Source organism: Hylobates moloch, unplaced genomic scaffold (assembly GCF_009828535.3).
Source record: "Hylobates moloch isolate HMO894 unplaced genomic scaffold, HMol_V3 SCAFFOLD_12, whole genome shotgun sequence".
Taxonomy (NCBI): Eukaryota; Metazoa; Chordata; class Mammalia; order Primates; family Hylobatidae; genus Hylobates; species Hylobates moloch.
Window position 1 is genome coordinate 44,111,773 of NW_026652287.1, and position 13,083 is coordinate 44,124,855.

General features: G+C 52.9%; 1 protein-coding gene across 2 annotated transcripts; it reads right to left on the reverse strand.

The window, feature by feature from the left end:
• Positions 1–2,511: 2,511 nt before the first annotated feature.
• Positions 2,512–12,790, reverse strand: SPC24 (SPC24 component of NDC80 kinetochore complex). Of its 2 annotated transcripts, none has more exons than XM_032169717.2 (5): positions 12,471–12,786; positions 6,085–6,229; positions 5,012–5,116; positions 4,820–4,896; positions 2,512–4,284 (listed from the first exon to the last, which is right to left on the reverse strand). In XM_032169717.2, the coding sequence occupies exons 1-5, from the start codon at positions 12,628–12,630 to the stop codon at positions 4,178–4,180; spliced, it is 594 nt and encodes a 197-aa protein (XP_032025608.1). In that variant the 5' UTR covers positions 12,631–12,786; the 3' UTR covers positions 2,512–4,177. The 2 variants fall into 2 exon arrangements, with proteins under 2 accessions (XP_032025608.1, XP_032025609.1); XM_032169718.2 differs by having other exon boundaries at positions 2,519–3,429; positions 4,872–4,896; positions 12,471–12,790.
• Positions 12,791–13,083: the final 293 nt, after the last annotated feature.

Genomic DNA, 13,083 nt, shown 5'->3' on the forward strand with positions numbered 1-13,083 from the left:
GTGGAGGGGATGTGGAGTGACAAGGCAGGGCAATGGCTCCTTGGCCCCCTCCAGGAACAAAGCCAGGTCATTCCTGTGGGGAGGGAGCGCCAACCCCAGGGTGGGGGGGGCACGGGCCCTGGGTCAGGGGTACAGATAAGCCTGGGCTCCCAGAACCCTTGTCACAGCGGCCCCCCTGCCCCATGCCTGCTTTCTCTCCAGGGCACTCGGAGCTGCAGTTTGCAGGACGAGAGGGAGACGTGCCCATCCTCCCACCCCAGGACTCTCAGCCATGCGTGGGCTGGGCCCACTCCACTCCCGGCGCCCACAGTTGCCCCGGTGAACCGGCCAGTGGAGGCATCGTGTCCCGTGTGAGGGAAAGGAATGACCGCGAAGGTGACAGCAGCGCTCAGCCAACCCTGGCGCTGACACCTGACTTGCAAACTGCTCCCTGCCTGAGGCTTCAAGGCAGGCGAGAGGCTTTGTGTGTGCGACTTCCTCCCCGAAGGGACACTGGCAACAGCTGGAGACATTTCCTGTTGTTAAGGCTGAGGGGGAGCTGCTGGCATTTAGTGGGTGGAGGCCAGGGATGACGCTAACTGTTCTACGACGCGGCCCCCAACACACAGAACGGCCGGCCCACTGTCACTAGAGCTGAGGTGGAAAAGCTCTGTTCTGCTTCAGGTCTTCAGATCTTTGGGGGTCAGGGGTGCAAATAGAGGACTCTGCTCCCAATTCAGGTCACATAAAAGAATCGGCCGGGCGCTGTCACCCATGCCTATAATCCCAGTGCTTTGGGAGGCCGAAGTGGGAGTATCTCTTGAGCCCAGGAGTTTGAGACTAGCATGGTTAACGTAGCAAGATCCCATTTCTACAAAAAGTACAAAAATTACCTGGGCACGGTGGCACGCACCTGTAGTCCCAGCTGCTTGGGAGGCTGAGGTGGGAGGTTTGCTTGAGCCCTGGAGGTTGAGGCTGCAGTGAGCCGAGATCATGCCAGTGCACTCCAGCCTTGGCAACAGAGTTAGACTCCATCTCAAAAAAGAAAAGAGAGAAAACCCACCAACTTGGAGAATTAAAACAGCCCCAAGGGCATCTAGGAGCAGTTAACTGCACATCTAAACCCAGGCCCGCCGTTCTCAGAATCTTTGCAAGCTGAATGGACTGAGACTTCTGACATTTCAGGGCTAGACTCAAAAATCCCTTTTAAAAAATTTTGTTTTTGAGACAGAGTTTCACTCTTGTTGTCCAAGCTGGAGTGGAATGGCACGATCTCGGCTCACTGCAACCTCCACCTCCTGGGTTCAAGTGATTCTCCTGCCACAGCCTCCAGAGTAGCTGGGATTACAGGTGCCCACCACCATGCCTGGCTAACTTGCATTTTTAGTAGAGATGGGGTTTCACCATGTTGGCCAGGCTGGTCTTGAACTCCTGATGTCAGGTGACCCACCTGCCTTGGCCTCCCAAAGTTACTGGTACTACAGGCATGAGCCACCATGCCTGGCCCCTTCTTTTTTTTTTTTGAGACAGAGTCTTGCTCTGTCGCCCAGGCTGGAGTGCAGTGGCTCGATCTCGGCTCACTGCGAACTCTGCCGCCTGCATTCACGCCATTCTCCTGCCTCAGCCTCCTGAGTAGCTGGAATTACAGGTGCCCGCCATCACGCCCGGCTAATTTTTTGTATTTTTAGTAGAGATGGGGTTTCACCATATTAGCCAGGATGGTCTTGATCTCCTGACCTCGTGATCCGCCCACCTCGGCCTCCCTAAGTGTTGGGATTACAGGCGTGAGCCACCGCGCCCAGCCCCCTTTTTTTTGTTGTTGACACAGGGTCTCACTTTGTCACCCGGGCTGGAGTGCCGTGGCGCAGTCATAGCTCAACACAGCAACTTCCCGGGCTCAGGCAATCCTCCCACTTCAGGCCCCTGAGTAGCGGGGGATACAGGCAGGCATCACCATGCCCAGCTAATTTATTTTTTTCTTAGTAGAGATGGGGTTTTGCGATGTTGCCCAGGCTGGTCTCGAATTCCTGGACTCAAGTGATTTGCCCCCCTCGGCCTCCCAAAGTGCTGGGATTACAGGCATGAGCCACAACACCTGGCCCCTTTCTAAGACAGGGTCTCACTCTCACCCAGGCTGGAGTGCAGTGACACTGCCATGGCTCACTGCAGCCTCAACCTCCCAGGCTCAAGTGATCCTCCTGCCTCAGCCTCCCAAGTAGCTGGGACTACAGGCATGCACCACCAGATGCTGTTAAAGCTTACTGTTCCCTCTGCCTAAAAACACCCCTCTCTGATTAAGAACTGCGCTTACGTTCAGTCGTGGAAAGGGACATGATGAAACCCAAGCCCAAGTTCACATAACTGACACATCCAAGGGCAAAGCTGTATTCAGGGACAACTGTGTCGGTGGGACCCCACCTCCCTCTCTCCTCCCTCAGGCAGGCAGGTGGTGTGCACGCCTCCTTTCCTTATCGGTACCCAAAACACCGAGGATGGGAGAATGATGAACACATTGATTGGCCGGCCCTGGACTGGAGTACATGTTCAATCAGTTAGGGTTTATTTTGGTATGTCATAGAAAACCCCCCAAAACACAGCTTACACAAGGTAGAAGTTGAGATTGGTTCTCCCCCTTCTCTGTGCTGATATCTGGCTCTGCCATCACCAGGGAACCAGGCTCCTGTCATCCCTAAGGGACTGCACTCATGCGTACATGTGGCAGTATGACTGCTAGGGCTCCAGCCATCACGCCCACATTCCAGGAAATAGGAAGGGGAAAGAAAGGGTGTACTTGTCTTTTAAGAATCCTTCTAGAAGTGTCACGTAACTCCACGTACATTTCACTAGCCGGACCTTAACTACAAAGGCGGCTGGGAAGTGTTGTGTTTTAACTCCCAAAGTGCTAGGATCACAGGCATGAGCCACCGCGCCAGGCCAAATTTTTTAATTTTTTTGTACAGATGGGGTCTTGCCATGTTCCCCAGGCTGGTCTCCAACTCCTGGGCTCAAGTGATCTGCCCGCCTCTGCCTCCTACAGTGCTAGGATTGCAGGCATGAGCCACCACACCTGGCCTCCTTATCTTTTTAAGTCCTGGCACAAAAGTCGCTTCTGTCCTCCATGAAGCCTGCACACTCTGGTGTGGCTCCTGTCGCAATCTGGACCTCTCTCTGGTTCTAGAGTCTTGTCTGCTTCTGTGTTGATTCCACCGTCAGCAGTGGGAGGAGATCCGCGTCACTCATATCTTGTCTCTCTGGTGCCTAGCAGAGTCTGGGCACACTGTGGCACTCAAACATACCCCCTGAATGAATAAGGGCCAACCTTGAAATACCTGGGAGCTGTCATTGAATACCACGGTGTCATTTGTCCCATCCTGTCACAGATGTGAAATTGCAGGTCTGGCATAGATAAGTCGACTCCCGTTGGTTACCTAGCTGAGGCCACTCTAGGAGCTGAGGCCGAAATCAGGAGAAAAAGAAATCCAATAAAAAAAAAAAAAAAAAGGCCAGGCGCAGTGGCTCACGCCCGTAATCCCAGCACTTTGGGAGGCCAAGGTGGGTGGATCACAAACTCAGGAGATCGAGGCCATCCTGGCTAACATGGTGAAACTCTGTCTCTACTAAAAATACAAAAAAGTAGCCAGGCGTGGTGGCAGGTGCCTGTAGTCCCAGCTACTCAGGAGGCTGAGGCAGGAGAATGGTGTGAACCTGGGAGGAGGTGGAGCTTGCAGTGAGCTGAGATCGCGCCACTGCACTCTAGCCTGGGCGACTGAGCGAGACTCCGTCTCAAAAAAAAAAAAAGGGAAGAAGTCTAGCTGGGCATGGTGGCTCATGCCTGTAATCCCAGCACTTTGGGAGGCTGAAGCGGGCAGGTGGATCACCTGAGGTCAGGAGTTCAAGACCAGCCTAACCACCATGGTGAAACTCCATCTTTACTAAATACAAAAAATTAGCTGGGCACGGTGGCGCATGCCTGTAATCCCAGCTACTTGGGAGGCTGAGGCAGGAGAATCGCTTGAACCCAGGAGGCAGAGGTTGCTGTGAGCTGAGATCGTGCCATTGCACTCTAGCCTGGGCAACAAGAGTGAAACTCTGTCTCGAAAAAAAAAAACAAAAAAACTATGTCCACACATTTCATTTGAAACGGATCCGACCACGGTAGATGCCCGCTGGGTGCAAGACGCAGCCACGAGGCTCGTGGCTACCACTCGGTATCCACCAGGCTCCAGAGGTAGTCGCTGATGAACTTCCTGGAGAGCTGGGTGCTGTCCAGGTGGATGGGCTGGGCCACACTGGGGCCGTGATGGACTGAGGCACAGATGTAAGGAAAGCCCGGGACACACAGGCCCTCACACAACCCCACGGGGAAAAGGATACTGCCTTTACTTTTTTTTTTTTTTTTTTGAGACAAAGTCTCATTCTGTAGGCCAGGCTGGAGTGCAGTGGTGCGATCTCAGCTCATTGCAACCTCCGCCTCCTGGGGTTAAGCGATTCTCGTGCCTCAGCCTCCTGAGTAGCTGGGACTACAGGCATATGCCACCACGCCTGGCCTCAGGTCTTCTGCCCGCCTCGGCCTCCCAAAGTGCTGGGATTACAGGCATGAGCCACCACGCTTGGCCTGCTATACTTTACTATACTTATTATAGACATGGGGTCTCACTGATACCCAGGCTGGTCTCAAACTCCTGGCCTCAAGTGATCCTCCCACCTCAGCCTCCCAGGTAGCTGGGACTATAGATGCACACTACCACACCCGGCTAATTTTTACAGGGTCCTGCTATGCACCATTTTACGTCCCTACCTACAGTGCACAAGAGTTAAAATAGCTCCCCAAAAAGGATACTGCCTTTGATCATCCCTGGCTCACACTCATAATCCCACTCAATTTTACTAACTTGGTGGTAAAGTTGAGCCACGTACCTGTACAGGAAGACAAAAAAAAAAAAAAAGAAAGAAAGTTACCCAGCACCAACTTCAACCAAGAGCCAGACTACACAAGGAGGCACAGGCAGGCACACGTTTTGGCAGAACCTACACGGCTGAGGGGATTGTGACTGTCGTGTCCTCGTCGACCTCCTTCTCCTGTCGCTCCAGATCCGCCTCAATCTCCTTGAGCTCTTCCAGCTCTCTGGTGAGCTGAGTAGGGCAGGTCATCAAGGACCCCAGCTTTCGAGAGAGGGCTGCCCCTGCGCTAACTGCAGCTGGGAGGCCCAGCGTCTTGGCTCTATCTACGCACGCTTTCTTCTTTGAGTCAGAGTTTTGCCTTGTCACCCAGGCTGGAGTGCAGTGGCACGATCTCAGCTCACTGCAACCTCTGCCTCCCAGGTTGAAGTGATTCTGGAGCCCCTGCCTCCCGAGTAGCTGGGATTACAAGCGAACACCACCATGCCCTGCTAATTTTTGTATTTTTAGTAGAGACAGGGTTTTACCATGTTGGCCAGGCTGGTCTCAAACTCCTGACCTCAAGTGATCTGTCTGCTTCAGACTCCCAAAGTGCTGGGATTACAGGTGTGAGCCACCGCGCCTGGTCTTTTTTTTTTTTTGAGACAGGGTGTTGCTCTGTCACCCATGCTGGAGTGCAGCCTCAATCTCCCAGGCCCAAGTAATCCTCCCACCTCGGCCTCCCAAGTAGCTGAGACTACAGGCGTGTACCACCATGCCCAGCTTATTGATTGATTGATTGAGACAGAGTCTTGTTCTGTTGCCCAGGCTGGAGTGCAGTGGCATGATCTCGGCTCACTGCAAGCTCCGCCTCCCGGGCTCACGCCATTCTCCTGCTGGGACCACGCCTGGCTAATTTTTTTGTATTTTTAGTAGATATGGGGTTTCACTGTGTTAGCCAGGATGGTCTCGAACTCCTGACCTTGTGATCCACCCACCTCGGCCTCCCAAAGTGCTAGGATCACAGGCATGAGCCACCGCACCCGGCCTAATTTTTTTAATTTTGTAGAGACAGGGTCTCTGTTGTCCAGGCTGGTCTCCAACTCCTGGGATCAAGTGATCCTCCCACCTGGGCTTCCCAAAGTGCTGGGATTACAGGCGTGAGCCACTGTGCCTGGCCCTATGTGTGTTTTCTAGCAAGGCTGACCCTCTAGCAGAAAAGGATATAGGAGGCTGGCCTTCAGACGGGTGTCCTCCTCCCCAGCCTCCTGAAGCGCGGCTTCCAGCTGCTGCAGCGCCACGCCTCCCTGGTGTACCTGCTCCTTTGAGTTGAGAAGGCTCTGGGCCACTTCCTTCTCCATGGTGAGGATCTCTGCAGGGTGGAGAGAAGCAGGCTCCCTAGGGTCTGTCCTTCCCCAAGGAGAGCAGAGAGAAGGTGGTTCGCCACCTCCACTGGCAAGAAACATGCCCCTTCTTGTCTGCAGCCCTGTGTCCAGAGAGTTCTACTGGCAACTTGTACAACTACTGTTTCACCAAAACGCATTTAAATACATCAAAAATAAAACCTCGTCCTTCTTCACACACCTAAAATATAACAAAATAGCCGGCCAGGCATGGTGGCTCATGCCTGTAATCCCAGCACTTTGGGAGCCTGAGGCAGGAGGATCGCTTGAGGCCAAGAGTTCAAGCCTGGGCAACATAGGGAGATCCCATCTCTACAAAACTAAAAAAAATTAGGCTGGGCATGGTGGTTCACACCTGTAATCCCAGAACTTTGGGAGGCTGAAGTGGGCAGATCACCTAAGATCAGGAGTTCGAGACCAGCCTGGTCAACATGGTAAAACCCTGTCTTTTTTTTTTTTTGAGACGGAGTTTTTCTCTTATTGCCTAGGCTAGAGTGCAGTGGCACAATCTTGGCTCACTGCAACCTCCTCCTTCCAGTTTCAAGTGATTCTCCTGCCTCAGCCTCCCAAGTCACTGGGATTACAGGCGCCTGCCACGACCCCCAGCTAATTTTTTGTATTTTTAGTAGAGACGGGGTTTCACCATGTTGGTCAGGCTGGTCTTAAACTGCTGACCTCGTGATCCATCCGCCTCAGCTTCCCAAAGTGCTGGGATTACAGGCGTGAGCCACTGCGCACAGCAACCCTGTCATTATTAAAAACATAAAAAATTAGCCAGGTGTGGTGGCAGGTGCCTGTAATCCTAGCTACCTGGGAGGCTGAGACAGGAGAATCACTTGAACCCAGGAGGTGGAGGCTGCAGTGAGCTGAGATCGTGCCACTGCGCTCCAGCCTGGGGGGCGGCTAAGGAAACTCCATCTCAAAAAGAAAAAAAAAAAAGGCTAGGTGTGGTGGCTCACACCTGTAATCCCAGCACTTTGGGAGGCCGAGGCAGATCACCTGAGGTCAGGAGTTCGAGACCAGCCTGACCAACATGGAGAAACCCCATCTCTACTAAAAATACAAAATTAGCCGGGCCTGGTGGCACATGCCTGTAATCCCAGCTACTTGGGAGGCCAAGGCAGAATCACTTGAACCTGGGAGGCAGAGGTCGTGGTGAGCCGACATCGCGCCATTGCACTCCAGCCTGGGTGACAGAGCAAGACTCCGTCTGAAAAAAAAAAGCAAAAAGGCTACTGGTGGCTGGGCACAGTGGCTCATGCCTGGAATCTCAGCACTTTGAGAGGCCAAGGCAGAAGGATCGCTTGGACAGGAGTTTGAGACCACCCTGGGCTATGTGGCAAAACTCCATCTCTACTAAAAATACAAAAAATTAGCTGGGCATTGTGGTGTGCACCTGTAGTCCCACCTACTTGGGAGGCTGAGATGGGAGGATCACCTGAACCAGGGAAGTTGAGGCTGCAGTGAGCCATAATTGCTGTCACTGTGCCACTGCACTCCAGCCTGGGTGACAGAGACAGACCCTTTCTCAAAAACCCAAATCAAAACAAAACAAAGATGGCTACTGTTCCTTCCTAGAAACCTGCCAACTCAGAGAATGCAGATTAAATGCCCAGGCCGGGCGCGGTGGCTCACGCCTATAATCCCAGCACTTTGGGAGGCCGAGTAGGGTGGATCACGAGGTCAGGAGATCGAGACAGTCCTGGCTAACATGGTGAAACCCTGTCTCTACTAAAAATACAAAAAACTAGCTGGGTGTGGTGGCGGGCGCCTGTAGTCCCAGCTACTCAGGAGGCTGAGGCAGGAGAATGGCGGGAACCTGGGAGGCGGAGCTTGCAGTGAGCTGAGATTACGCCACTGAACTCCAGCCTGGGCCACAGAGCCAGACTCCGTCTCAAAAAAAAAAAAAATGCTTCCCAAAAGGCCCATGTTTAAGTTTCAGAAACTTACATTAAGTTATTTTTAATCACAGTATGACATGTATATAGTTCTGCAAACATAAACACACATGCACACACCCTTCTCCAAGCCTCTCCGCCCCTCTGAAGCAGCCACTTTCAAGTTTTAGCTGTTTTCTCTGGCACTGGCCTCCACATTTCTAAGTAACTTGCTTATGCTGCTATTTCTTGATGGGTCTGGTTCGGATGGTGCCTGCTGATTTCCTGTTAGGACAGCTGAGGCTCTGGCTGGCTCACACAGCCTTCCCACCCGCTGTCTGTCCGCCCTCCCGAAGGACAACCAAGTCTTCTTGAATTCTTCCCTGAGTAGTCATCTTTACCCCATGGCTGCTCATTATAAGGTGTTCCTACTTGACATATTCTCACACAGCTCTCTGAAGGGATACTTTTTTTTTTTTTAAAAGATGGAGTCTTGCTCTGTCACCCAGGCTGCAGTGCAACGGCGCGGTCTCAGCTCACTGCAACCTCCGCCTCCCAGGTTCAAGTGATTCTCCTGCCTCAGCCTCCTGAGTAGCTGGGATTACAGGCACCCACCACAACGCCTGGCTAATTTTTATATTTTTACTGGAGACGGGGTTTCACCATGTTGGCCAGGCTGGTCTAGAACTCCTGACCTTGTCATCTGCCCGCCTCGGCCTCCCAAGGTGCTGGGATTACAGGTGTGAGCCACTGCACCCGGCCCTTTTTTTTTTTTTTAAAACTTTTATTTTATTATTATTTTTGAGACAGAGTCTTGCTCTGTTGCCCAGGCTGGAGTGCAGTGGCACGATCTCAGCTCACTGCAACCTCTGCTTCCCGGGCTCAAGCTATTCTCTTGCCTCAGCCTCCCGAGTAGCTGGGATTACAGGCATGTGCCACCATGCCTGGCTAATTTTCTTATTTTTAGTAGAGACAGGGTTTCACCATGTTGGCCAGGCTGGTCTTGAACTCCTGACCTCAGGTGATCTGCTCGCCTCAGCCTCCCAAAGTGTTGGGATTACAGGCATAAGCCACCATGCTTGGCCTATTTTTTTGAGACAGTCCAGGCTGGAATACAGTGGTGTGACCTCGGCTCACTGCAGCCTCCACCTCCCAGGTTCAAGCGATTCTCCTGGCTCAGCCTCCCGAGTAGCTGGGATTACAGGCATGCGCCATAACGGCCAGCTAATTTTTGTAATTTTAGTAGAGACCGAGTTTCACCATGTTGACCAGGCTGGTCTTTAACTTCTGTCCTCAAGTGATCCACCCACCTCGGCCTCCCAAAATGTTGAGAAGACAGGCGTGAGCCACCACACCCAGCCTGAGGGTGTACTTTCACTCCTCTGCCCCGCATCTGCAACATGAAAAACAGGTCCAGAGACAGAGAAGTTCAGTGACTCACCCACAGGTACAGAGCTCCAAACCTAGGATGTGAACTGGATCTGTTTGACCCAAAGCCCAGGATCCCTGGATCCTGACTGTCAGTTTTCTTGGCCCCAGATTCATCCATTCTAACAGCCAGGCTGGCTGAGTCACACCTTTCTCCTCAAGCCATCAAAGGAGGGGGAGTTAATGGAGGGGTGCAAGAAGGAAGAGGGAAGGAGGGAAGAGCCTGCCTGGGACATCACACTCAGGATAATATTCAGACTCCTCCTGGGCGCTCACCAGGCCTGGCAGTCAGGCGGCTGCTTAGCTCATCTTCTGCTCGCCAAGTTCATTCTCACCTCCTGACCTTTGCATTTGCAATCAACACTACCAGGACCACTGTTCCTGAGCCACCCCGTGGACTGGCTCCATAGGCCAATCAAGGATCAGCCCAGGCCTCCTCATAAAATGTGACTGTATAAGACATCCGAAACACCTGGCACTGCACCTGTCAGGGAGAACTGTATGGCAGTTCCTCAGAAATCAAACTTTGAATTACCATTTGATCTGCTTCTGGCTGAATACAAAAAAGAATTGAAAATAGAGTCTTGGCTGGGCCCAGTGGCTCATGTCTGTAATCCCAGCACTTTGGGAGGTCGGGGCGGGCGGATCACGAGGTCAGGAGATCGAGACCATCCTGGCTAACACGGTGAAACCCTGTCTCTACCAAAAAAAAAATACAAAAAAAAATTAGCTGGGCGTGGTGGCGGGTGCCTGTAGTCCCAGCTACTCGGGAGGCTGAGGCAGGAGAATGGTGTGAACCTGGGAGGCAGAGCTCGCAGTGAGCCAAGATCGCACCACTGTACTCCAGCCTGGGTGACAGAGCAAGACTCCGTCTCAAAAAAATAAAAAAAATAGAGTCTTGGGCTGGGTGCAGTGGCTCATGCCTATATTCCCAGCACTTTGGGAGACCGAGGCGGGCGGATCACGAGGTCAAGAGTTCGAGACCAGCCTGGCCAACATGGTGAAACCCCGTCTTTACTAAGAATACAAAAATTAGCTGGGCGTGTTGGCACGTGCCTGTAATCCCAGCTACTTGGCAGGCTGAGGCAGGAGAATTGCTTGAACCCGGGAGGCATAGGTTGCAGTGAGCAGAGATCTCACCACTGTACTCCAGCCTGAGCGACACAGTAAGACTGTCTTGGGAAAAAAAAAAAAAAGAAAAGAAAATACGGTGGCCAGGCGCGGTGGCGAGCACCTGTAGTCCCAGCTACTCGGGAGGCTGAGGCAGGAGAATGGCGTGAACCCAAGAGATGGAGCTTGCAGTGAGCCGAGATCGCGCCACTGCACTCCAGCCTGGGTGACAGAGCGAGACTTCGTCTCAAGGAAAAAAAAAAATACAGTCTTGAAGAGATATTTGGGCATCCGTGTTCATAGCAGCGTTATTTCAACACAGCCAAAAGGTGGATACAACCCAAGTGCCCATGGATTGATGAATGAATAAACACAATGCGGTCCATCCTTCTATATCATGGAATATGACTCAGCTTTAAAATGGAAGGAAATTCCGGCCGGGCGTAGTGGCTCACTCCTGTCATCCCAGCACTTTGGGAGGCTGAGGCGGGCGATCACTTGAGGCTGGGAGTTTAAGACCAGCCTAGCCAACATGGTGAAATCCTATCTCTACTAAAAATACAAAAATTAGCCAGGCATGGTGGCGCATAAGTGTGTTCTCAGCTACTTGGGAGGCTGAGGTGTGAGGATCACTTAAGTCTGGGAGGCAGAGGTTGCAGTGAGCCAAGATCACTCCACTGCATTCAAGCTGGGGTAATGGAGCGAGAGTCTGTCTCACAATAAGTACACAAAATGAAAGGAAATTCTGACACAGGCTATGACACGGATGAACCTGGAGGACATTATGCTCTATGAAATAAGCCAGACACAAAAGGGTAGATATTGTATGATTCCACTATGAAGGGTAGATATTGTACAATTCCTCTGTGAGGTTCCTAGAGGAGTCAAATTTGAGACAGAAAGTAGAACCCTGGTGGGTGCCAGGGTCTGAGAAGGGGATGGGGAGTGAGTGTTTCATGGGGACAGAGCTTCAGTTTGGAAAGGTGAGAAAGTTCTGGAGATCAATGATGGTGATGATGGTTGCACAGCAGTGTGAATGTGCTTAAGGTCACTGAATTGTGCAGTTAAAAATAGTGAAGATGGGCCGGGCACAGTGGCTCACGTCTGCAGTCCCAGTACTTTGGGAGGCCGAGGCAGGCAGATTACCTGAGGTCAGGAGTTTGAGACCAGCCTGGCCACCGTGGTGAAACCCCATCTCTACCAAAAATACAAAAATTATCCGGGTGTGGTGGCAAGCGCCTGTAATCCCAGCTACTCAGGAGGCTGAGGCAGGAGAATAGCTTGAACCCGGGAGGTGGACGTTGCGGTGAGCCCAGGGCCTGGCAGCAGCAGATGCTCCATAAAACATCTGAACGCCTTCACGAAGAAGGGATGGGCTATTGTCACAACCATTTGACAAGTAAGGAAGCGGAGGCACAGATAAGTTAAGAAACTCACCTCAAGTCTCACAGTGGACATGGAGATGGCTGCTAGCATTCAAACCCGGAGCTTTGACTCCTGAGCCCCAATTCAAACGCTGAGACCCCCAGCTCCTGCTCACGGAGCGCTCAGAAGGGGCCAACCCCTCCAGGCTCCTATATTTACCACTAAACCCCTGGGGGGTGGGGGATGGTTGCTGTCATAAAGCCGATTTCTCAGATTGCGAAACTAAGGCGCAGAGAGGGCCGTCCCAGGGGGGATAGGACAGGAGATGGGAGAGTCCAGGAGAGAAGGGGTTTTGAGGTCGGCCTGGTCGCCCCCTCCCAGCACCCGGGCCCCGTCCCCCGTGGGCCCGCGCCCACGCTCCGGCCCTCACCTCGCAGCTGCTTCTCGGTACTGTCTTGCGTTTCCAGCAGCCGCTCCACCACCTGCTCGTGGCGCCCCAGCAGCCGTCGCTGCTGCGCCTCCGCGCGGTTGGCGCCCAGCAGGCTGAGCAGCCCCTGGCTCACCTCCTCTATGTCGCGGAAGGCGGCCATGACTACGCCAGGCCCCAACCCGCGCAAATTTGACTGCCCGCGGGGCCCGCCCTCTTCCCGAAGAGGTTGCTTTCCATTGGATTTTTTGATACGTCAGTCATAAGCAATGGCCAATAGGCATAGGGAACAGGGTCTTAGAATGGGCTAAGCCGCCTTGGGTCTGGCCTGGTGCGCCTGCGACCACTCCTCCGTCAGTCATCGGCGATGACCAATCGGCATAAGAAGGGGGAGGCTCCGTTAGCCTTCCCGATGCGCCTGCGCGGCAGAGAAAGCGGCTGTTTATTTCTCCATAGGTCGAGCGCCTGCTGTGTGCAGGGCGGGGTTCTAAGGACGAAGCAGCGAGCAGCTTCTCCTGGAACTTACATCCTACAGTGTGTGCGTGGGATACACAATAAGCATAGAGAATAAGTAGATTCTATGAGAGGCTGCATAGCAAAATGGCGTCTGCAGCCA

Excerpts from the sequence above, each read along its gene's own strand:
- SPC24 (XM_032169717.2), bottom strand. The coding sequence starts at position 12,630 with ATGGCCGCCTTCCGCGACATAGAGGAGGTGAGCCAGGGGCTGCTCAGC. Across the intron at positions 5,117-6,084 it reads CGTCTGAAGGCCAGCCTCCT|TCAGCTCACCAGAGAGCTGG; the intron begins ATATCCTTTTCT and ends GACCTGCCCTAC. Across the intron at positions 4,285-4,819 it reads GCCAGGGATGATCAAAGGCA|TCCATCACGGCCCCAGTGTG; the intron begins GTATCCTTTTTG and ends TCTGTGCCTCAG.